Source organism: Crassostrea angulata, chromosome 5 (genome assembly GCF_025612915.1).
Source record: "Crassostrea angulata isolate pt1a10 chromosome 5, ASM2561291v2, whole genome shotgun sequence".
Taxonomy (NCBI): domain Eukaryota; kingdom Metazoa; phylum Mollusca; class Bivalvia; order Ostreida; family Ostreidae; genus Magallana; species Magallana angulata.
The window spans coordinates 44750026-44775479 of record NC_069115.1 but is presented as its reverse complement, the minus strand read 5'-3'; the positions used below and the strand labels follow the sequence as shown (position 1 = coordinate 44775479).

Genomic DNA, 25454 nt, shown 5'->3' with positions numbered 1-25454 from the left:
AAAAACCAGTATTTCATTTCAGAATTGTTGTTTAATTTCTATGTGAAGTATAAGATAATCATATCAAAAAGTGCAATTTTTAAAGTATCTACAAATAATTTTCTAATGTGTTTCATTTCATAATGTTTTCTTTATTAAATTCATACAGGAGTGATCAAAACTTACACATACTAAGTGGAGACAACTCTGTATACTATATAACATATATATGACTAGTAGGTAGCTGCTAGCACCACCACAAAACAGCAAACAATGAGCAAATGTACACTGTGTCAAACCATGAAGCTCAACATATAAAACAAACCCTGTTATGTCATGAATTAGGAATCATGAGAAATATTTTTGATCAAAACAAGAGGTACATGGTTTTTTTTTAAAGAGAAACACAACATGTCTAAAATTCACACCAATAAAAATGGGAAAAAAAGTAGAAAAAATACTTTGCTAAAATAGATATACAAATAGACGAGATATCAAAATTGAGATAAAAAGTTTGAAATCCACTAGAATTTTAGTTTTGTCTGGTGCAAGTTTAAGAACTTTTTACAAAAATAAACAATTGAAAGTAATACAAAGATAGGCACTTCAAATTCTTCTAGGTCATTTTTTTAACAACAAATATGACTGTTTGGTAATTGTAATTATAAATCTGTAAATTTGTATTAAGAAAAAAAAGATGAAAAAATGATGCTGGTGTTCTAACACTCAAAAACACCAAATTTTTTATGATTTTTAAAAAAATCTAAGGCATCTAAATATATGCCATATCACAGATATATATATCAGCAGCATGTCACAAGAAAATATTACACTTCATGCAGGCATTATAGATTATAGAAGACAACCCCCTATCTCTTTGTTTTAATACATCTATCAACCCTCCTTTTAAAATATAATAATCATATATAGCACTTCTATGGTAAAAATATTAAATGCATGAAAAAATTTGAAAAATATTGTCACAATAAAAAACTACTGTCCTCTATCTTAGATGGACATTAAGATGCCATAACTGGTATGGAAGCCGATTCATTAGAAGGCACCCAGTTTTTGAGAGTCAGTTGCTCGAGTTCTTCTGGGATGGTCTGAATACCAACATTTTTGGGCTCGAGATATGAGAAGGGGATCTCACGAGGGGGGATTTTAAATGGGGGGACTTCTTTGTACATGCGCTTCTTCTGAGTCTGCATCTCGATCTCAACCTGGGCTCGGTCTCGCTGAGCCTTGGACCACTGCTCAAAGTCTAACTGACTTTGATTGAATGTACCGTGCATTCTTCGCCTGTAAAGATCAGGAAAGACAACTCTTAAGTCATTACAACCGTGTACAATGTCATCATTATAAAACATGTGTACAGAAAATTTGTGTGTAAATTTATAGATCCATTTAAAATGATTATTTATCTTAGACTCACAGAAAATGAAATAATGAATCTATAAAGTAATGTCAAAAAGATTTTAATAATTCTTGTGAATAATGACCCTGTCTTAAAAAATACAATACTTTTATTCATGATTACTCTTTATTCATCTATTTTTCTTTTTTCAACCTATCTAAATTTAATATGGAATCATTAGAAATATGTGTTAGTCCATGCAAGCATTTAATATTAATTGGTTTTTTTTTGTATTTATAAAGTTGAATGTAGTTAGCATCTTGGAGAATCAATACTAGACAATATAATATAGAGATTAATTTCACCAACAGATCTCTTTATCTTAATTGATCTGTAGATGCATGAGTTCATTATGATATGAAAAATCATGAATATATCCTTAAATATCAATAAAAATATCAATAAAAGAAACTCCTACAAGCCATATACAATATTAATTCAACTCATATAAAAAAATAAATTCGGCCAATTAAAAAAATTCTAAAACACGTACCAGCTCTAAATTTCTAATTTGGAAATAATTAATAATCTAACTATTTTAATCAAGCATATGATAAATGTAAAAAACTGATATACATTTTCAGTCAAATAAATTATTTTTTATCAACACCTCTAGGACACGACTCTTTCGACTGACATTATATAGTCAGGAGATTGTTCTAAATATTTACTTGATTAACTTCTATGGTCCTTTAACCCCTAGTTACAGTATTTATAATTGAGTGATTTATACAATTAATATTTTTACAGTGAAACACGGTTATAATGAACACATTTATGATGAATTGATGCTGACAGTGAAGTTAATTTTATTCCCTGTAACTTAATTACTTGTTGTAATCTTTGCGGTTATAACGAATTATGCTTAACGAAGCAAAATTGCCCTTCCCTAGCACTTTGTTATCAGCATGTTTTACTGTAATGTATGTTAAATGATATTTTATGAAATTTAATAACTTGACCTGTCTGCTACAGTAATGTTGAGTTTTCATGATGGCAGACAGGTGACATATACAGGGGTATTTCAAAAGTGGTTATTTTTACTAACCACATTTGGGGGTTAAGGAAGGAGTCTTTTCTGGTTTTCGACTTGTCAAACGTATATTTGATTATTTGTTCATTAAATCAAGATGAAAGGAAATTAAAAATGGAATAGTATATTTTTCGTTCTTTTTTATTATTATACAACTTGGCATATAGAAAGTAATCAATGAATATAACAAGGACTATATTTTTGGCGTAATATTGGCGTAGGAAAATATCACATGTTTCGCGATTCAGAATTTCTGCAGATTAATGAGTCTGTGTTAGCATTTAAAAAACAATAACATTAATGTTTGATTTTTTTACTAATGTGAACTAATGATATGATACTTGGGTTTCAGAATATATTTTTAAAATATGATTTGCCTATCAAATTACATTTTTATAAGCTTTCTAAAGCGCCCATTCTATACATTGATTTTTGTGAAAAAATCACTAAAATCAGTTTTTCTCTCTTATTGAATGGTCAATGCATTAGCTTTTCTGTCAATTTATATCTTTATATAAAGTCTTCATTATAAATAAAAATCAGAAATATTTTATAATTGGAAGCATAAAAAAAATAATCAAAATTTCTTCAAAATTTAAGAAAATTAGAGGAAATGCGGGCTAAGCAATATCAAATTTAGTATAAATATTTATTCCAATTTAGTAGTACATGTATAAACTGATAAACATTCTGATATTCTATCATTTCATTGAAGAAAAGAATCTTCAAATCTTAAACAAATGTCTACAAAACTACAAAGCTCTACACTTATTTTCATCATCCTTTTCGTTGAGGAAAAAGGTAGTGACTTTGACCTGACCTTTACGCAAAAACAAAAAGGTCAAATTTGATTTAACTGATAGAATCATTTGGTAATATGATCCGTTTGACTGTGTCAAAATTTCATGAATTTCTATTATTATAAGAAGACGTATGTTTGGTAACGAGAAGACTCCTTCCTTAAAGGAGAATGGGAGAAACAATTATGGTACTGCAAGAAGAATTCTGTAGGGTTCTTATAGTGGGGATTGAATTAAAAGGATCTATAATTTAGTATAGTTAATTTAATTCAAGAATAATTAAATGCAAGTATGTAAATAGATTATATTATTCAGGTTTATTAATGTATGGTCTGTCCACAGGGGCATCTTATCCACTCTGCTCTCTAATATGACATATATGTGAATAATACACTGTATGATAATAATGTATTATTTGTATATGTCATATAGAGCAGAGTGGATAAGATGCTCCTGTGGTCTATATTAATTTTTTTTAAAATTGTTTTTGGGAGGGGGTGAAAAATAAAGAAAAACTATATATCAAACTATGTAACAATTATTAATACAGAAAGGTTGAACTGAAAGGGAGGTAATTCTGCATAATACCAATCTGAAATCTAGACTAAATACCAATAACTTACCATTTTCAATGTTAATGGGACCGTACTAAATAAAGGTACAGGAAAAATTAGCAACACAATACAGATACATATAATACCAAGCGAAATAAGCACAAACAAATGTTGATGGTGATCAAATGAATAGAATGATTTTGATGATAGCTGACAGTTTGAAAGATTAAATACTGTAAATTCCTTATTTTACGCGAGTACTTAATTCCGCTGCTATGTGTCAAATCACGAAAATATAAAAACGCAATCACAATTTTTTTGTTATCTCCTATAGTTCAAAACTGTATGAAAAATAAAGCGAGATTTTAGAATCTGCGAGGATTGCTTCTCGCAATTTTATGCGGAGATTAATTCCTTGTGTTTTCTTTGGAATTTACAGTACATACATCCATATTTTATACAGAAATACAGGGTATACACATATACATGTACTATGATAATGTGTATCATACAGATGTAAAACCTGCATGAAATTCTCTGTTCAACTGATGCTAGACTACTGTGAATAATAGACAACATGTCACATGGTATGTCATGTGATCATGCAGGTGAGTTTTATCAGATGTTGATCATGTGACAGTGTGGTGCCATTATATCAACATGCGGTGAAAGAGAAGCCATCCTATCTATTCCTGAACTATTTTAGACTTACTGAAATTTCTCCAAGCATGCATCCTGCCTCTATATCAACATTAAGATATTGAATAAAACATAAATCTTGCTTACAGATAGATATTTTTACATATGTACCATGCTCGTTAGCATTTCTCCTATAAAGGTATCACAATTCATGCAACACACATGCTCATATAAGGGTAAGCAAAGAGTATCTTTTAATTTACACATGCATTTGAGAACTATATTTTTTACATGCAAATACATTTAACATTTTTGTTGTTAAAATACAAGTACCACCTGTAAGATAATATAAATTTTGTTGCATTAAACTTCAATTTGGTTTTTTGTTGAATTTAAAAAATATTTTAACCTTATGATTTAATAATTTTGCTTTCAACAGCTGAATTCATTTGAGTCCATGCCAGAAAAATCTAGTGAATGTATAAAAGGCAGCCATGCAGAACATTATCCAAGAGCACTCGATAGATCCACTCAAAGCAAGAGACAACTCTCCGCAAGGTTAATTAACTGTGTCGAAAGTGAGTTACCCATAACCTTCACACATCACTGAATAGCTACGGTTCAATGACTACTGACCTGCTGGCCATGCGAGGGGTGCTCTCAATGTTGTGGAGGGGCATTTCTAGCCACCTAACGCTGTCTGTGCCATGACGCCCAAGTGGAACCAGGGGCAAGGGAGGCAACTTGACCTGCTCGATATCTTTATCGGTGTAATCATTTCCCGTCAGACATCTTAGAATTGTCCTCTCCTCGGCGCTGCGCTCACGACCCTGAGATAACAGTGGGTCCCGGAACGCCTTTGTGGCAATCTACAAATATCACGTACTCTGTCAGAATTCATGATCTGTCACCAAAGCCATAAATCATATACACCTGTACAATATATTTGACAAGATTTCATGCTGCAATCAATAAATAATGAAATTGTAAGACCCAGACAATGATTAAAATAATTAAAAGGTACATGTACATGTATTACAAAACACAAACAATATCACTTATGACCTTCACCTGAATAAAACCATTCAACTAAGAAAACATCTTTGCCATGGACATACAATAACATTGAAGCATCATTCACCATTTTGTGTGAGTCCTTAGTGTGCTCTTTCACAGCTATGTCAAGTTTTAATTGTATTATCTTTGCACTATATATTATGTATTCTTGATTACAACATTATCTACATTACAAGTTTTATTAAGATGAAAAGAGATATTTTTATTTCAAATCCTGTCAATAGAGATGTTACATTATTGTATAATATATATATAGAAATATTATTTCACTGAATTAATTAGCCAACAAGTATTACAACACATAAGTCCCGCTACCCATGTTACAAACTACAAACAGAAAGTTTAGTGTCAGATATTGGTTACTGTGGTGTCTGGTTTCCATGGATACCATGTAACCACGGATACAACAGGTGAGTGTTGCATTACCTGTGCTGGTGCTGTGACCGGCCTTGACTCAGGGACATTAAAAACTACCTGTATTTTGCACAAAGTTTCACATTAGACAATAAACAAAACAAAAGATATACATGGTGCATGAACACAGCTTTTGCCCCTCTAGCCATGCCTGTAGTTTTGTACAGTCTTACCTTAAGTATTTTGTCTTCAGAAAGCAAGGATTTCATACAGTAAAGTTAGATAACTCACTTCATTTAAACATTGTGCTATAAATTCAGACAAAGGGTAAAAATGGAGAGATTCTGTCATGTTTTCTTTGATATCATGAATAATGCAGTGAGCAGAAGAGGAATATAGCTAGGCTAAATTTAGTCAAAATCTAGCCAAAATCAGAGAGGGGAAAAATGAACACACACTCTTGAGGGATCAATTAATTGGTGGCTTGCACTAGCAATCTCAAAATCAAGTGCCTATTGCAAAGTCAATTAGAGAGGAAAACCCAGGCAACATCTGTCAAGCAAAATTCAGTGATTGTTTTCGGCAGTCAAATTTTAAAATGAAAAAAAAGAATAAAGAAATACACAAACATCAAATTTAATAAAAAAAGAAGCATTTCATGAAAGGTTTTTAGCAATGCTGTTACAATCACTGAATAAACTGACAGAGAGGATGGTTGCCATGACTACCTTGTAGTGTTGATGGTCAAACCGTCGCTTGGCAGCAGCCATGTGCTTGCTCCATTTGAGACAAGAATGCTGATTGGTTAGGAAATAAAGAGGATTGTACTAAGGGTATATATACAGAGCATGAAAATTTCCCCTGAATACAGGAAATATCTAACAAGATGAAAGAGTTCCAGACAGAGAGGATACAGATAAGGCAGAGTGTCTCTTAACATATGCCTGTAAATTTTAATACAGTCATATTTTATTAAAGGGAAATACAGCACTGGCATTTCCGTATTTGTCAAACACAAAAAGTGTTGCTTAGGTGAAGTATGAAAATAAATATTCAACAAAGTAAGAAACAATAAAAAATGATTCTGTTGTAGTCAAGTTTAGGTATATAAATTAGATGCAGATGAATAATAATGAAACCACAGTGGATACTTACCATAAAACAACTTTTATTTGCGGGCGAGAAAATTTTGCGGGGTTTGCAAGAGCCCCATCGTCGTGAATATTTCTTGTGTTTACCAGCCCTTGCCGTATGATTGTAATAACAACACAGGTCTGTTTAAAGCTTACTCGCAAAAATTAGTAGTTGCAAACCAGTTTGTCTGCAGTAAATCACGAAATAATGTTGTCCTGAATAAAAGTTGGTTTACAGTGCATTTCCAAGTAATATATGGACCACATATAGTTTATAATCATCATCCTTTAAATCTGATTGGTTGGGAGCCAGAGGAAGGTTCAATTTTTGGAATAATCTTTAAATATAGGATATAAACTGATAGATTTTGGTGGTTCAATTTTATACATGTATGTAATCAAAGCAAAATCAAAGCAAAATTTGGAGGATGATAAATGCTGATGTAAAATCAAAAAGATCAATGATGTAGTATTTTTTTCTGCATATGTTTATCACACATTACAAAATGAAATTTTGAAAGAACTATCAAAACAGCACATATACAAGTAGACATGTTGACATACAAGTACAAACTAAGTCCTGTTAAGCTGATGTTCAGGTTGGGAAAGCAAACTTATTTTTGATATTTTGCAATGAATGGAAACAGAAACATAAACTATGGGGAACTAACATATTTTCCATACTGTGATAACTGGTAAATATCTAAAGTATAAAAAAGCAAGACACTGGAGTTTTCTATAAAGTAAGGAAATACCGGGTACATGAATGTCACTACACATGGGAAACAGAATTCTCATTTACCTTTTTCTCAGAAAAGTACACCTGGATTAAAAAATCTATTTGTCTTACATCTACATTAAATTATAAGTTGCAACTTTTATTACTCATTTGCTCTAAAAAAAATAATCTATAGATTTGTGCATCAATCAGTCTAGAAAAACTTGGGGATAGGGAGAGGGCATTTACCTTGATAGGAGCTGGTCTATGTCCGTTTAATGCCTGGGCATAATACTCGGAGGGATCCATGGTGTCTAAAAATACATGACCCTGAAAAAAAAAACAGCATGGAAGAGGATTAAAGTTAATCAATATTTGTCATGCATTACTTCAATTTTCAAATACTGATTTCATTGGGACGATTTAAAATTTTTTTAGTTAAACTAAATGACAAAATAAAAATATATGTACATATTAAATATTACACAGACATATTGTACCTAAACAGTGACTGGCTGGTTCAATATATACATACATATTCTTTTTAACAAGAATAGAATTCCTGGGTCCCCTGCCGGTCAAGCAGTATACTAGTATCGAGTCTATCGACCAATGCTGATTTTCGAACTTGACCAAGGTATTAGTGGTATAAACATTTGGTATAAATTTAATGAAAATCCGTCAAAATTTGTAGGCATGAGAGCGCTTACAAGGTCAATTTTTGGATAAAACGGAGTCATTATTGTGGTCAAAGTCCCATAACTCCAACAAAAAGTATCGACCAATGCTGATTTTCGAACTTGACCAAAGTATTAGTAGTATAAACATCTGGTATAAATTTAATGAAAATCCGTCAAAATTTGTAGGCATGAGAGCGCTTACAAGGTCAATTTTTGGATAAAACGGAGTCATTATTGTGGTCAAAAACCCATTACTCCAACAAAAAGTATCGACCAATGCTGATTTTCGAACTTGACCAAGGTATTAGTAGTATAAACATTTGGTATAAATTTAATGAAAATCCGTCAAAATTTGTAGGCATGAGAGCGCTTACAAGGTCAATTTGGATAAAACGGAGTCATTATTGTGGTCAAAGTCCCATAACTCCAACAAAAAGTATCGACCAATGCTGATTACCAAATTGACCAAGGTATTAGTGGTATAAACATTTGGTATAAATTCAATAAAAATCCGTCAAAATTTGTAGGCATGAGAGCGCTTACAAAAAAGTGTGACGGACGGACGCACGGACCCACGGACGGATGCCCGGCATTTCTAGGCCCCTGCTCCACGTTGCGGCGGGGGACAAAAAATCCCATGTTACAATTACTTTGCTTGTATATACTCTGTAAAAATGCAATAATCATATAAAGAGGCATTTTTCCATAATCCATTTACCGGTAGGTAACGTGCAAACCTTTTCATTAACAAACTCCAAGTACTGTTTATGCAGCTCTCGTTTCCGACGATCGAGTTCAGGCCAATCCTCTCCGTCCATCACGTCGATGATTTTCTCCCGGAGAGGTTCATACACACGATCGTTCCACTTCTTGTGTAACATCTCCTTCTTTCGTAGATCCAGGACTTCCTTGGAACTCACTACATTCTCCATGTCCTGAAATTAGTCAAAGATGCTTGAGGATTTTTTCTATAGACAAATTATTTCTCTGCATAATTTATCTAAACATATCCTTTATTGCCTGTATACGACACTCCATCATTTTTTGTTTTGAACTAGAGTTGTCTCCCATTATACAGAATATACATTTATATTTCAAATAGGTATTTTGTTTTATTTTTGCCTAATTTAATCATTTCTTCCAATTCATTTTTCTTTCATACATTCAGTTCTGATGTGTTTCAAACATATTTTTTAATATCATAATTTACAATGAAGTTGGAAGTATTTTATCATAATCTAATCCATTTTATATACATGATTTACATAATACTGGTAGTTTCAGAAAACAATGAATTGTTTCTGTTAAGTGAGGCGAGTAGTACGTACCCTGACAAAAGTGTTCTCCACCTCCAGTAGGGGGTTGTATAATTCACGGGCTTCTTTAGTCTCCACATCAGATCTCTCCTGAAAAAGTCATTGAAAATTAAAAACCTGTCCCACCTCTCAAACGACACAGTTATACTACCTTGTTAATTAAAACACAATCTAAACATGCAAAGGAAATATATATGAAAATATATAAATACATGTACACAGTTCAAGAAATAATCAATACATTTTAAAGTGCCCCTTTAATAATGATTTTTACATGTACAATTTCATGTCTTCATTAAAACAAAAGCATGCTCAAATACTAATTTTGGAAAGCAGTGTTTTATTGTTTGGCATGCATTAAAAAAGTAACAAAAGCCATTATAAAGGGGGAAATTGAGATTATAAAGAACAAAAAAAAAAATTGTGCATTATAATATAGAGTATAGAGTCATAGACATGCAAATTGTCAGATATAATGCTTCAATAAAAAAAAAAACACAGAGAGAATATTCACAGACTATTTTATATACAGTTTTTAAGCTTTAAAGATGCTAAATCAGGCAACAGGGTTAAATATTATTTAAAAGAATGCATGTCAAATAAAAATCTGGAGACAGCTGAGAATATTAATGGTATAGCCTTGGTGTTTGCTGATCACAGACCACATCAATCCATGCATAATTTCCACGCATTTTCATTTGCATGGTGCCCTACCTTTAGGTATGTTGAGTTGACAATCTGAAAATGTATCTAATGAGCTGAGAAAGAAGAAAAAACTACAAACTACAGACCTACACAGAAAGATTTGTGCCCCATTCCCAAAATATGACCTGATAGAGATTAGTGAATCAAATTGTTTTTTTTTCTTTTGCAAATCAGAAGAGATTTTTGTTCTATCACCAAAGTGCAAAAATTGATTTTAAGAGGTGTTCAAGTTTCAGTTTTAATTACTATTTAATAAGTGCTGCATCCCTCATAAAATAAAGATTTTTATTTTGATCTAATTTTAAAAATTTCTGTGCACTGTGTTTATACAACTGTAATATACATGTACTATGATATAAAAATTGAAAATAGAATAAAGAATATATCAGGAAATTGATTTCAAAGTGAAACTCAATAACATATATCTATCCAAAGACATGCAATGTGCTTCCTTGTGAAATATAATCATGACATATATATAAATACTCTGTTCTTTTCTACAATAATTAAAGCTATATATACATGTACATTTGACCAAAGAGAAAAGAGAAAGAGCAATACAATAAGCTATAAAATGACATTTGTATACCTGTTTTTCTACCCAGGCCTGAGGTATATCAAACTGTAAGAATAAACATGATGAAAGTTCAACCCCTAATAAAAAGATGTAGTTCCCAAAGAAAGGCAGACAAGATTGTCTTTTGGGGTGTTTACATTCAAATGGCAAAGAAATAAATAAATGCCAAAGATAACTAATTCTATCTGGCAAACACATGCATTTTTACACTTCAGACAGGCTACAATTTTCCCTCTATTATAATAATGAGAGAAAAAATCCACAATATTTCTCTTCAGGTTTTTTTTATTATATACATATATATAGAAGGATCATAGAGGGATGATAAATGAATTTAAATATACTCCGGTATATATCTATGAAAAGGTAGATAAAGTCAACCTCATATTGGAATCATGCAACAAGTTAGAGGTTTCTTTAGCTAGTTTTCTATACATTACCTGCAATCCTTTTACTGTCTTCTCATTCAACCAATCCTGAACACGAAGAGTCTGCCCTATCAGACTTTTGGAATCTACTTTAGACTGGATAACTGATGTTGACATTGGTCTTCTTGTTCGTTTTCTATACACATCACTTTTATTCATTTTCTGTTTGAAAAAAAAAACACGATGCAAACAATCATGAATATTGAATTTACCATATATATAACTTACTCGATTTGTCATCACTCATTCAGACTAAAAATTCTTCGCCTCTCATGGCAGTCATTGCGCTTACAAAAGAACTTCAAGTTTTTTTTCATAACAAAGAAAAAGAACCATTTTAAATATAAATGCTGACAGCTGTCAGTTAATAATTACATGAATATGTTTATTTTCATTTCATAATATATTAGGATATCCTACTCAAATGGCTCTGCAAAATCAATTTAGATACACAGATAAAAGAGCACCATATTTAAAAGCAAAAATTGAAGACAATAAGCAAATATCTTACCATTGTTCTGATATGATCTTTACTATCAATCATCAGCTCGTCCACTACATCCGACGAATGAACGCTAACCTTCCCCCCTGGTTGTTTAACACATAATAATGAAGCCATGACTTTCTTCCCCACCCCTCAGGGCGAGTTCACCTGAAATCTGGATCAAATAGCCTGAAAATAAACAGAGAAGATGTTCAGAAAGAAACGAGCCTCCTCGCCTTCTCTCCCTCGTCCGCCATATTTCAACAATGTGACGTCACATAGAGATTAGTCTATCCGGTAAAATTTTTATTTTCAGTGAAATTTGCAAGGTTTAAAAATATTTACCAATAAACAAGAAGTCCATGTAAATGTCATTAAATTCTAGGCGATTGAAATGGATGAAATTTAAAGTTAAAGAAGAAAACACGAGACAAACAATCAATGAAAAGTTCACTTCCTTAGTAATGCCCTAAACTTCCGGGAAGGGAAGTCACTCCAATATTTTGAAGCAGAAGTGCTGAAGTCTTGGACGATGGTAATGAAACAATTGTTTCAAACTTTTTAATTTTTTAATTCACCACATACTTTCCCCTAACATTACATAATTTGATATGTTATCATGGTTATGAAGCATCTACATATTCATATTGATGCCACACTTCATATGACAATATGCTTTTTGCAAAAGAAAGTTTAAACAAAAAAAAATCGACTTTGAAGATATACATAAGGCCTATCTATTTAGAGATAACGTCATGCCATATGGTTAAATGAGCTCATTACTGATAAAATAATTTCAAACTATAGAAATATATGTAAGGTTATCTCATGTACAAAATTAAGGATATAATTCAATTATTTCATGTTTTGTTTTCAAAAAAAAAAATACACATATTGCTTTAATTATTTCATTTCATTCATCTTGAAAAGGGCGTGACTTGCGTCCATGTCTTGAGATTACTTAATGTACATTTAACAATTAGTATGTATGTTTATTCAACAGATTCTTTCTAAAACATTTTTTTTACAAGGTATGATATATGAAAATAAATATCGTTGTTAACTAAAAAAACATAAAAAAATTGATTTGACCCTCCCCATGTATAAATTTATTCAAAGCATCATAGATCTCATCCTTTGGGTAAAGTTAAAGCAGGACTTTGCGGTCGCTATATCACATTCATAATTCTAACAAACCCATGTAGTGACTGAGTTCATTGAATTAGGATAAATCATGAAGAGCTCTCTGGAGAATAGCTGTACTTGAATAAAAAATTACTGTTACTTTTATATAAGAAACCTTTGCTTGGAAATGACAGAAAGGCCTTGATTTTGCCATCTCAATATAACAGAAATAACTGAACTGTTTTCTTTTCCGCTTTCAAGCAATAATTTTATACTTTCTTGAATTAATTTAATTACAAATAATATATATGGCATTGCACTAAAATTAAAGAAAGACTTCTTGAATCTCAGATTATCTGCAAGTTTCTTTTATGAATTTAACAGCACCATAAAATAAAATTTATTTCATATAAAGTAATTGATACATATTTCATACTGAATGATTTTGTTTAGTCAGGCAAGCTTTTAGGAAAGCTATTACTTATAATTCAGTTATGACCAATTAAAAATAAGGACCAAAAGTAAAGACAAAAATAGCAAAGTCATGGAAGATTTAGTTTTGTCCAATGAGTATACTGTCAGACTTTCACTCATTCATCCACTTTAAATCTCTCCTCTTACCTAGCTGTAATTTACACAGTTTGTCTCTTTATATTTTGGAACTACTATAAGTACCCTCTCTCTCTCTCTCTCTCTCTCTCTCTCTCTCTCTCTCTCTCTCTCTCTTAAATTGTACAAGAGGAAAGAATTCTTAAAATTTAATATGCTCTTGAATAAATAATCTTTGAAAAAAGAAAAGAAATTAATGAATGACATTGAATAGATTTTTAGGTCAGACTAAGCGGAGTTGGTGTATACAACATTGTTTTTAAGTCTCTCTACTTTGCTGAGAGGGATTCTCCTGAATCTTCTTTCAATTACCATGATTCAGTTTCTTTCTTAATTTACTGGAAACTTGTAAATCTAACATGTTTCTCATCTGTTCGATATTTGAATCAATACATCATATCAGTTTTTGTGAAGGAAAGTTAAGGTGTGTTGGTAATTAGCTTTTAGAAGTACAAGCCCTGTGTTATTGCCTTAGATTAGACCCTAGCTGAAGCTTGGCTGGTTTTAATGACTTTCTAAATTTTTAAAATCTTGCATATAAAAATGGTATTAAACATCTGTTTGTAACATATTTCTGTCTCATAAGTTGAAATTTATTGTGAAATTTTAAATCACAGATTTTTTATTCACAAAAATAATGATGCAAATCTCCTATCAATGAATTGAAGGTTGTATTACCATTACATTTCATAGCTAGGAGTTAATCAAAATTTAAATGGAAAAATGAAGTACCGGTAGATGCTATTCATGGCAGTCATTATTTCCTGATAGAAATGTGTTTAAAATGAAAATACTTCTGGGATAATAGAAATATTATCTTTTGAATTGAGTGTGAACTTTAAGTTAGAAGGCATAATAGGTAAAACTGTGTTATATTGGAATGGATACTTCCAGTGATTCTCTCTCTCTCTCTTTCTCTCTCTCTGTCTATTGGATACTTCAAATATACTTCAAATACCTGATGGATTGGAGCATGGAGATGCTGTGTGGGCCATTGAAAGTATTCATCGGGGGGAAAAAATATGAATTTGAAATTTTTTCAAGAATTAAAATTTAGAGTCATTCTCAGTTGAACTCTTACCTAATTGACACAAATACCAGTAATAAGCAAAATGTTCATACATGCATGTTGAAATGATCTTATAAATAATTCTGTTTATTAAAAATGAGCATCTACTGGAAAAGCACAGGAAAAGGGGTTTAAATATCCAAGTTAATCAAATTTTCATCTAGATATTATTTTGTTTTTACCAGTCTAAGGGAACATTTAGTTTATATAGGTATCAAAGTACATGTACCATATTGTGTACATATAACATATAATAAAATTATCAAGTTATAAATATTCAGTTGATCTCCCTACTTTAAATAAACATGCATAGATATCAGTGAAATTTTAGGTTAATTTGCATTTTCTAGTAATGATTTTTGACATTATACTAAAAATTCACAATGCCTGGTATTCATTAAATGCAAGTACTGAAAGAACCTGGATAACTAGCTTGTAGGAGTAAAAATGAACTGAGCATACTTTATTATAACAAATTTTCTTGTTTATGTTTACAGATATACTATCATATAAATAAATATGCAAGGTATTAGGCTAAAAACATCCTCAAAATGCACAGATGTTATTAAAAGATGCGTACTTACTTATAGACACTTACAAACAAGATAAATCAGTGGAACTTCCAAACACACACAGCCTTTTGTCCTAATTCCTTCATAGTAACATGGCTGCCGCATGGAACGAAATGATTTAATCTTTTTTTTCTAATTGTATTCAAAAGCTTGATTAGAATGTATAGAAGACAAATGTTTAAATGTTTCTTTTGGGGTTTGTCCCCAGTGTTGAGGCTCGGATTAAAGTCCAGGGATTATTGGCAGATTAAATGTAACAATCCGCACGCTTCGACGTCATTAACACAATGTGATCTCCAAAGATGCACTGGTATTGATGCGTGTGTTCATTCTATCATTAAACTCATCAAAAAAAATGTATTTTGTTGATCGTCCAGGGGGTAATATAATCATGTTGGGTTGTATTAGAGACAGGACAGTCTTAACCTAGCAAATGATGAAGGTACACTTTGGATCTAATAGAATAGTTTTGTATCTGTAATATACTAATTCAGGTAGAGTAGACAATTTTTGTTGTTAAAAAAGTTTTTGTAATGATATAATGCATCATGTACTTTGATTAATCCACTTTTTTTTTAAAGTTCAAACTATTACAGAAATTTCATATATATATATATGTTTGGATAATTTCCTCTGTGTAACATAATCCTCTATGATTAGTTCAGCTGAAATTATTTGATTAATATATGCATGGAATTCCTATTTCAATATATATATATATATATATATATATATATATATATCACCCCACTTTCTTCATTGATTCAAAACAGAGACATGACTATAGTGGTCTCTTTATCTGGGATAGAGAGTACTCTAACGTGCGGAACTCTATATATATATACATTCCGAAAATTTCTGCTTTTCTTTTTGCGTATAAAAAATACATGATTGCATGTTGGTTTTTTTTGGTTGAGGAAAAGGAGGGGGTATCTTGTACGTCATGTGGATATTTATAGTTTTTGACCCCTTTTTAATTGCAGCTAAATCTAATATAAAAGTGAACTCGTAATACTTTAGAGTGGACTTTAGTAGCTAGGTTTCATTAAACTACAAGATCATCTAATTTTGGGTCATTTGGATCTTTTGAATACCTCTACCCAACTTTAAAATGTCAAGTGTCAGTTAACTATTGAAAGAGGCATGGTGACAATTTTGGTCAAAAATGATTTTTCCAATTTTATTGTTTACAATGCTTCGATCAGTAAGGCATTCTTAATAGGCAACCAAAATTTGAGTGCCATTTGTTGAATTATAAGTGAGTTTACGGAGCTTATAATTCTTTGCTACGACTAAACAAAGCTTTTGTTTACATTTGATTGTTGAAGTGAAAATTTCAGTTTTAGACTTAAAATGAATGTGTTTAACATTAGGAACTTTTTTTTTATGTTTAAAATGAATAAGAACACAAACAAATCAGCTTGAAAAAGTCTTCCGATTCAGAGAGAAATTTTGTAGAATTGATACAAATTTGTATTCAATGTTTTATATTGCAAACCTTTTTTGAATCATTGTTTGGTATAAAAACTGAATCCATTTAAGCTTATTGGTAACGATGATCATCAAAATCATCATTCAGATAAATTGCAGCTATAGCTCTGTGTTCTATGCAGTTTCCCATATACTAAGAATTTTTTAAAAATGTTTAAACTAGAATGCCTTTACCAAAAGGAGATTTTTAAAAAAGTAAGACTATTGAAGGTTTAAGAAATTGCAAAAAACTCATAACTAGGTTACGCAACTTTTGAGCCACTTCTTTTAATGGGTCCGAAGTTGCATCACTGAGTTATGGCTTTTTTGTGCTAGTGTTATAGAGAGAAAAAGTGATAATTAAATCAAAAATGTATTTCACATTAAAATTCAAAATCAGGCACAAAATAACAGGTTTTCAACCCAGCTAGTACCTGTAAAAGGCAATCCGAAGTCTCTGTAATATTCATGTTTAAAACTAAATTCCACCACCCAGACATTTCCATGTTGACAATAAGGTGATCCATGCAAATCCATTTCCTCAATTTTGATGCAATCATTATTTGCAGTGATTTATTTTGTCCCAGTACAAACTTTATGCAAGATTCGAACCCCAGAGCAAATATCGATCGATTGAACCAACATCTGATTAGATGTTCCTGTCATGATGTAACACATACATGTACTAATTTTTCAACGTTTATTTTTTTTTCTTTTTTTGTGTTACGTTACATAAAAACATAAAGGAGTTACCTTTAGAAAAACAATTTCCTTGGACACGTACTGGTACTTAAAGTTTTTTTTTTACCTATGCATCATGCATGTTTTTATGCTAATGTACATTTAAAATAAACAATATAGAGTTTTACCTACCGGTTTTTGAGTGCTTGTTGGCAGTTATAGAGGGACCTTCATATTTCCTGATAGGATTCAGATCGGGCTGTTTAGACCATTGTCAATAGAAAATGTCTGTGTTATTGCTTCATGGAGAGAGCTGATAAATCAAAGCTCGGGAGAGCTTTTAAGGACTTAGAAAGATTTATCGCTGCTTTTCAAGAGCTTGTCTAACTGTCGGGCTGACTAAATAGATAGTTCAGGGGGGCCAAATCCACGGGATTATCACCCTAGTCAGAGCCCCCTAATACCGAAATGTACCTCTCAATGTTACGTAGAGAATTCGAATGATAACCAAACTATTATTGATGAAAAATGGCTCTATTTGTAGTCTTGAGATATGATTTGATATGGCATCAGAATTCCCGATTACCCTTCGATATTCCCCGCAATGTGATTGAGTGATTTGAACTCTCATTCGTCCACGAGTTCTTGATGTTACACAAACAAAAAATGGATTTTAGCATTTCTTAACAATGCGAAATTAAGCGCTGGTTTTAATTCATCTCCTTTTAATTAGCAGTATATTGTAAGATCAGGGACTAAATCTATCCACCTGACTCCGAGGGCATTTAAATCAAACACTGTATGTACATGAAGGTTCCTGCTTCAAAGTTGTGTTGTTGTGAGAAATAATAGCAAACAATTCTAAAGGGACTTTTTTAAAAACAATCAGAGATAACTGCTGGTGTTGTGATTTATGAAGTTTGTTCCCACGCATCCAGAGATGGGGGATGATTTTAAGAGGAACCCCCAATTCCAGGTTATGGGGCTGCCTGTAAGTATACAGGTGTTCTAAGAAAAATAGTTAACCTCTGGAAAATTGTTCATGATTACAACATGACTTCATGATGAGAGTCAAACTGAATTGTTTGTTGAAGGGCTTTTTTTGCTATGTCATTTGAATTATTGGATTATGTTATTGATTTACTACTACTTTGATAAGCTTTCTGCAAAAAATCAGGATACCTAACCAAACATTTCTGCAAAATACTAGAGTATGCAATATCCTATTACATGTATATGATCTCCTTGAAAATACACTTGAATTGCCGATTTATGAAGATTGTTCCCACAAATCCAGAGATGGGGGAAAATACTTTAAAAGCTCTGGCAAATTGTTCATGATTACTACATGACTTCATGATGAGAGTTAAATTAAATTGAATTGTTTGTTAAAGGACTTTTTTATAATGGAAAAATGATGATGGAAGAAGGCTATGTCATTTGAATTATTGGATTTCACTCATAGATTTTTCTTTCAAAATGTAGAAGGGAACATTTGTGTGTTAATGTACTGTTTCAAGAGTTTTAGCAGTCTCTATAGAAAAACTGTCATGTTGCATTGTTAGCTGAGAGATAATTAATTAGTTTCCCAGTTTTTAATTGTAGACTATTGTATGAAATCCAAATCAATGATAAAGGCATTCCATTTATTTTGAATCTGTGATTGCATTACTACAGTGTTCATTGAAAATTAAGCCTTCTTCAAAAGGGGACCGATAAAAAATGTATTTTCATATTAAAACGATGCATTAATGTGTCTATACTGTGTCATAATTTCTGACCATGGCAAGGGACTACACTATGACAACTGATAGTTACATTAGATTAGTTTCTAATTCATAATTAGTAGGTCTTAATTAACAATCTCTAATCCTCAGCAATATTCGATATAACTCTAAATTATATGTCATTTTTTTATTTGTACCATAAATCTGCCTTTTATATAGACAAATTTAATAATTCTTGTAATGTTTTATATAACACATACATGTAATTATTCAATGAAGTGGTTGGCTTAGTGGCTTCTCAGAAATCTACTTTATAAAGATAAAGGGGTTCAAGCCATCGATTTACCGATGCAACCGTTTCTCCCTTTCTGTTCTGTCTGTCTGTTTCTCTAACAGTTGTCTGCCTCCTCTCTCTCTCTCTTTCCATCTCTGTATGTCTGTCTGTCTCTCTCTCTCTCTCTGAGAGTAAAGTGTTACTAATATACAGTTGAACTAATAAACTTCAGAAAGTTAAATAAAACGTACATTGACATTCAATGAAAATTTAGCTCAGACTAAGCATTTTCTTGGTGTAGATATTTTTTGTTTTGAAGTCTCTCTGCTTTGCTGAGAGGGACTCTCCCAAATCTTCTTTTACCAGAATTCAGTTTCTTTAAAAATTACGTTGTAAATCTAAGTTAATAATATCATTTGTGAGATGTTTGAATCCGCCATAACCTTTTTACATAGGAAAGTTAAGGTGTGTTGGTAACTAGCTTTTAGCAGTATAAATTCTGTGTTATTGCCAAAGATAAAACCCTAGCTGAAGCTTGGCTGATTTTGATGACTTTTTAGTATTAAAAACTTGTACCCGATAAATAAAAATTGTATTAACCATCTGTTTCTTACATTCCCGTCTCTTATTAAAGTTTGAATTTATTGTGAACTTATTTCAAATCACCATTTTTTTTTACAAAAATAATGGTGCAAAACTGCAATCAATAAATTGAATGCTGCAATACCATTACATTTGCCACAGTCAAAGAAAGAGTCTCAATTAGAGAATCCTTCATAAAAATTTTAAATGGAAATAGGAAGTAACGGTAGATTATACTATTCATGGCAGTCATTATTTTCCTGATAGAATTTTTTACAACATGAAAATAAGTCTTGAAATATATTTCTGGGACAATGAACTCTTAAGGAAAACTTTTGAATGGAGCGAAAGGTGTGAACTTTAAGTTAAGAAGGCGTGATAGGTAAAACTGTTAAATTGGGATGAATATTCCAATCTATATTTGATTTGCTTGTGCTAATGACAATTTCTTTATGGTAGGAATAGTCAAATATTGTATGTAAGTGTATCTATACTAGAAACTATTCCACATTTATAATGGGGACAAAGAAAAGCAATATATTTGCCACTCTCCTACAAAGCTCTATTGAAATCCAGCCGAATTTGATATTTTTCAAAAAACTTCAGTAGAATTCTATCAGAGAAACACTTTTCTCTATGATATCAGGAGACAATTACTGTGACTATCAAATTCATTTCAGAGTTACTGCCCTTAGAGGGTTATAATGAAAATTGTGTCATATAGCAAAGAGCTTGGATGTATTTCTTTTGCATTACTTAATCTTTAATGATATTTGTTTCATGCCAAGCATACTTCTGTAATTAAGATGAATTTTTATTATCAACATTTATTTAATTCTTCAATTTTTTTCTTCCTACACTAGCTAGCTAGCTACCATATACAATTCAACAAACTGAGGGCCATCATGCTTTTGTTTTGAGCTGGGGGGGGGGGGCTATTTTTATAATCATATAAATATACTTTTATAAACATAATTATTATATTAATTGAATGAGTCTGAATTTTCTCGGGACCACCCGAAAATCCCCCTCTCCCCCTCCCCTCTAAATTGCATAAAGGTGTTAAACTTGGTTCAGAGGGCCTATTGTTATGAACTTGACTAAATTTAATTTGATATATCTGAATTTTCTTGAAGCTGCCCAAAACCCCCCTCTCCTCCCCTTCTAAATTGCATGTTTTGAGGTGTATAAATTTGGTTTAGAGAGCCTAGCTGAGACTCCAGCTGACTTTAATTAATAGAAAAACTCAAGATTTGAGCATGCTCATCCTTTCATATTCAGATTAAATCATATGGATGCTTGAATCATTATAAATACTTTGAGGTGTTGTCTTAATTCACATTAACAACATTACATATGTGGTAGAGTCAGGTTTATGGGATTTCTACTCAGCTCTGGCCGTGTAAATTAACCGCTAGAATGCTGGATTTAGATGCCAGAGGACACAGGTTCAAAACCCAACAGAGGCAATATTTGTCTCTGTTACACATACAGCTAGTGTACTCTGATTAATGGGATTTGAGCAAAGTTCCAGACTGACCTTCTGATGTTGGTTGACTTAGTGATTAGAAGAACCAGTCCCACTTTCCCAACCCAATCAAACCAAAACATAACATATTATATAGTCCAATAAAGGAAGTGAAAACTTCCACTTTACTGCTGCACAAGTTGTGCTGTGAATAGGATACCTCCCTCCACCCAGTAAGTATGCTTAAACAAAAACCTTACTAAATTGACCTTTTTATTCTGTTTTATCTATCAACACTTTTGTGTCAATTTATTCAATGCACAATTTTTATCCTGATTCAGATGACAGAAGTTACTAAAGGTACATAAAAATCTTGAGCTTCTTCAAGAATCTAAAAGGAAGACTTTCCAAAATTTTACTTTTCCCCTGAGTACATTTCGAGAAAAAAATTCCTTTCAATTTTTATTGCTATTGCACCTGTGAATTCGTTATCTCAACTACTGATCGAGTTTCAATATATGTTCTAATTAATAATGTTTGCCTGTTAAAAATATATGAAATATTTATCAAATTATTGATTCGGTTTTTTATGTTATAATTAAATTATGCTACAAACTTCAAAATACTTTTGACAAAGCCAGAATCAAAAATGAAAAAATCCTCCTACCTTTTGAGCTTTGTACGTCCATTGCAATATCCAAATGTGTACTGCAAATGTGAGGATTTATGTTGGAAATGAATTTCTTTGATCCAATTGTTTGAACTTCTTAAATGACTGTACAAGATTGTTCACCTGCAAAGCGTCGACTTTTTTTCAATAGATTTTCAGACTCTCGTTTATTTAGTTCTGTTATTCCGCTTTTTTCAATAATGACAATATATTTAAGCCTACTCAACAATCTTATCACAATTTCCTTTGGTCATTTAAATAAACATTTATCACGAAAATGTCATTTCCTTTAATGGGTACTTGGAGTTTCTTTTCACCTAGAAGCTGTAAAATATACCCGGTTCTAAATGCAGGTTTATACTATAGCCTGCACCCAAGGTGTGAGCTAGTCCAAAAAAAATTCTTATTCCATTTGAGATTTTTAATACACTTAACGGAAAATCGGCAGATTTCAATGGTTTCCATGCGGTGAAGTGTCTTTTTTGGAGCTCTAACCTCCGTCGTATTTCTCGATCTTAATATTAACCAGCTAGCTTAGTAATAGAGAAACGCTTCAGAAGATCACAACAATCGCTTCATCGGATTTATTTATCTTTGGGCCTTGTTGAAATGAACACACAATGTGAAAATTAAGTAATTGATAGCAACAGTTTTAAAAGAACTTGTTCAAAAGACTCCAATCCTTTTATGTTCAATTCTTTGTCAAGCATAAATTCAGTGTTGATCAAGTACTTTATATTACTTTGGCAAAGAGAAAAGACAGTTGAATTTTATAAGGGCGTGAAGGAGCACATTATTATAGAGAATTGTTACGTTCAATACCTGTGAGACATATTCTCTAGTCATTGGTAAAAAAAAAGTGATCCGCAATGGATTTGGATGACCTAGGAAGTACAAAAGTCGGATCTGATATGGATGTGGTGGTAACAAGTTGAAATCTATTGAAAAGAAATTCAATGCTGATTGTTTTGATAATTGCGTGTATTGTTTTAAAACCTTTATTCTAAGCTGTCTTGTTTTCTTGACAGTCAGAGTCAGTAATTCATTGTAGTTGAAAATGCGGCTGGTGTTTTGATTTAATTTTTAAAAAGGTTGAAATCTCCAATACTTTTCCCATGCAGTATTTGCCATGAATATATTTAATTGATCTTGCTTTGCATGTGTATTGGAAGTTCTATTGAAAGTTAAGCCATTTATTTATTTTGTTATGCAAGTTCTATATCACTTTTACAGGACGCTGTAAAGATGAACCAGCTGCAGAATCTTCTGCATGACTCATTGATTGCGACAGACCATGTACATCACTGTGCCATTATCAGACGGAAGGACTGTAATGTCAGAGCTAGCTCAGTGGGCTTCAATGTAAGTACATCAGTGCCACATGTAGCTTTAAGAGATTCAATTTGCTATGTACGTGTTAATAGGGCTGTAACATACTAGAGCTAGCTCTGTGATCTTCAGTGTACTTAGTACATGTACACAGGGCTGTAATATTAGAGCTAAATCCATGGGTTTCAAAGTAAGTACATGTACATGTATACAGGGCTGTCATGTCAGAGCTAGCTCTGTGGGCTTCAATATAAGTACATATATACAGGGCTGTAACATCAGAGCTAGCTCTCTTGGCTTCAATGTAAGTACATGTATACAGGGCTGTAATGTCAGGGCTAGCTCTGTGGGCTTTAAAATAAGTACATATATACAGGGTTGTAATGTCAGAGCTAGCACTGTGAACTTCATGTAAGTACGGTACATGTATTCAGGGCTGTTATTTCAGAGCTAGCTCCAATATGGGCTTCAATGTATGTACATGTATACTGGACTGTTTGGTCAGAGGTAGCTCTGCATGTAGGCTTCTTTATGCAGAGCTGTAACATCAGAGCTAGCTATGCAGGCCTCAATGTTAAAACATGTATACAGTGTTGTTATGTCAGAGCTAAGCTCTCTGGGCTTCAATATATCAGAGCTAGCTCTCTTGGCTTCAGTGTAGGCACATGTATACAGGGCTGTAATGTCAGAGCTAGCTCTGTGGGCTTCAAAGTAAGTACATGTATACAGAGCTGTAACATCAGAGCTTGCTCCATTAGCTTTAATGTTAGTACATGTACATGAATACTCGACTGTTATTTGAGCTTCAATGTTGATATGTATTTACAGGCTGTTAAGTAGATGGTCAGTTTAAGTACACATATTGTACACTTGCATTTAATGTACTATAGGAAGAAGTGCCATCCATTGTTCATATTACAACTACTGAAACCAGTCAATCTTACACAGATTTGAGAGAGATTTTCTATAGTCAGAATCTATTGATGCATAATAGCTTTTAATAAGATGATTTCAGATTTATGCTCCCAAGAAACTTTTTATCTAGTAAATAATATAATAGTATATAAAACATTGTATAGTGATGGTTGCTTATTTTTGTAAGACTTTTGTTCTAATTGTACAGCTCCATCATGACCAAGTGCAGATGATGTTGGATGCCTTTAAGAACCCACCCCAGACTCGGGAAGAAGGCATTTACTTCGATGACCAGCAATACAAATGTGTTCGTGCCGACAAGAACTCCATATATGGGAAATGTGTAAGTATACATTTACAAGCTGCCTTATGTGCTGGAATGCATAAAGAGGATTAATTTTATTGATACATTGCTCTATCTCTGATGGTTGTGTTTCAGAATTAAGTTTCAATATCAATTCTCTGATTGGCTGAATTTAGTCACATGAAAACAATGTATCTTATAAATCTTATAATTAAACTGTCAAAGTCAAATCTGTACCCAGATGTACGTGTATTACTTGTTTAAATCTTACAAATAAATTTTGTTCTCTATAGGGTACGTACAAGATTTGCTAAATAGCTCATGCATTTTAGATTATTATCTTAAACAGGATAAACGAGGTTTGATATTGGTGAAAACTCAGTCGATGCTCATTGTGGCCACATACACAGAAAACATGTTTCCTAGTGTGTGTGTAGAAGCAGTGGAAAAATTAGGTAACCACCTTATTAAAGAATATCCTTCACTGTAAAATACAGAGTTAACTCCCTTATTTTTGTCCTATTTTAATACATTTTATCAATATATTCTACTTTTTTGTTTCAGCTGATTATTTCAAAGAAAAAGGAAAATAACAGCAAAAAATAGCCGATAGGATCTGTGATACATGTACATGTACCAATAAATGTTTTGTATACATTTTACTGAACAATCATTTTGAAGCATATTTTGATATTATATTTCTCATGTTTACTTATTTGTTGTATAATGTGGCTTTATTTCATTATTAAAGATTGATTGTAAAAA

General features: G+C 32.0%; 2 protein-coding genes across 21 annotated transcripts; one reads left to right on the top strand and one right to left on the bottom strand.

Moving 5' to 3' along the window:
- Nucleotides 1-11: 11 nt before the first annotated feature.
- Nucleotides 12-22264, bottom strand: LOC128183725 (protein FAM228B-like). 16 transcript variants are annotated; one of them, XM_052852864.1, is made up of 13 exons: nucleotides 11922-12163; nucleotides 11423-11572; nucleotides 10995-11027; nucleotides 10415-10438; nucleotides 9713-9790; nucleotides 9122-9319; nucleotides 7954-8034; nucleotides 7789-7809; nucleotides 6582-6650; nucleotides 5059-5291; nucleotides 4496-4524; nucleotides 3853-3877; nucleotides 1145-1281 (listed from the first exon to the last, which is right to left on the bottom strand). In XM_052852864.1, the coding sequence occupies exons 1-12, from the start codon at nucleotides 12027-12029 to the stop codon at nucleotides 3864-3866; spliced, it is 1038 nt and encodes a 345-aa protein (XP_052708824.1). In that variant the 5' UTR covers nucleotides 12030-12163; the 3' UTR covers nucleotides 1145-1281; nucleotides 3853-3863. The 16 variants fall into 16 exon arrangements, with proteins under 16 accessions (XP_052708810.1, XP_052708812.1, XP_052708809.1 ...); XM_052852850.1 differs by lacking the exons at nucleotides 3853-3877; nucleotides 4496-4524 and adding an exon at nucleotides 22139-22264 and having other exon boundaries at nucleotides 12-1281; nucleotides 11922-12083; XM_052852852.1 differs by lacking the exons at nucleotides 3853-3877; nucleotides 4496-4524 and adding an exon at nucleotides 15296-15426 and having other exon boundaries at nucleotides 12-1281; nucleotides 11922-12083.
- On the top strand, nucleotides 12355-25454 carry LOC128183727 (profilin-4-like). Of its 5 annotated transcripts, none has more exons than XM_052852869.1 (5): nucleotides 12355-12429; nucleotides 23375-23503; nucleotides 24594-24728; nucleotides 25039-25144; nucleotides 25254-25453. In XM_052852869.1, exons 1-5 carry the CDS (start codon nucleotides 12427-12429, stop codon nucleotides 25280-25282), a joined length of 402 nt encoding a protein of 133 aa, XP_052708829.1. In that variant the 5' UTR covers nucleotides 12355-12426; the 3' UTR covers nucleotides 25283-25453. The 5 variants fall into 5 exon arrangements, with proteins under 5 accessions (XP_052708829.1, XP_052708828.1, XP_052708830.1 ...); XM_052852868.1 differs by lacking the exon at nucleotides 12355-12429 and adding an exon at nucleotides 15585-15711; XM_052852870.1 differs by lacking the exon at nucleotides 12355-12429 and adding an exon at nucleotides 15660-15763.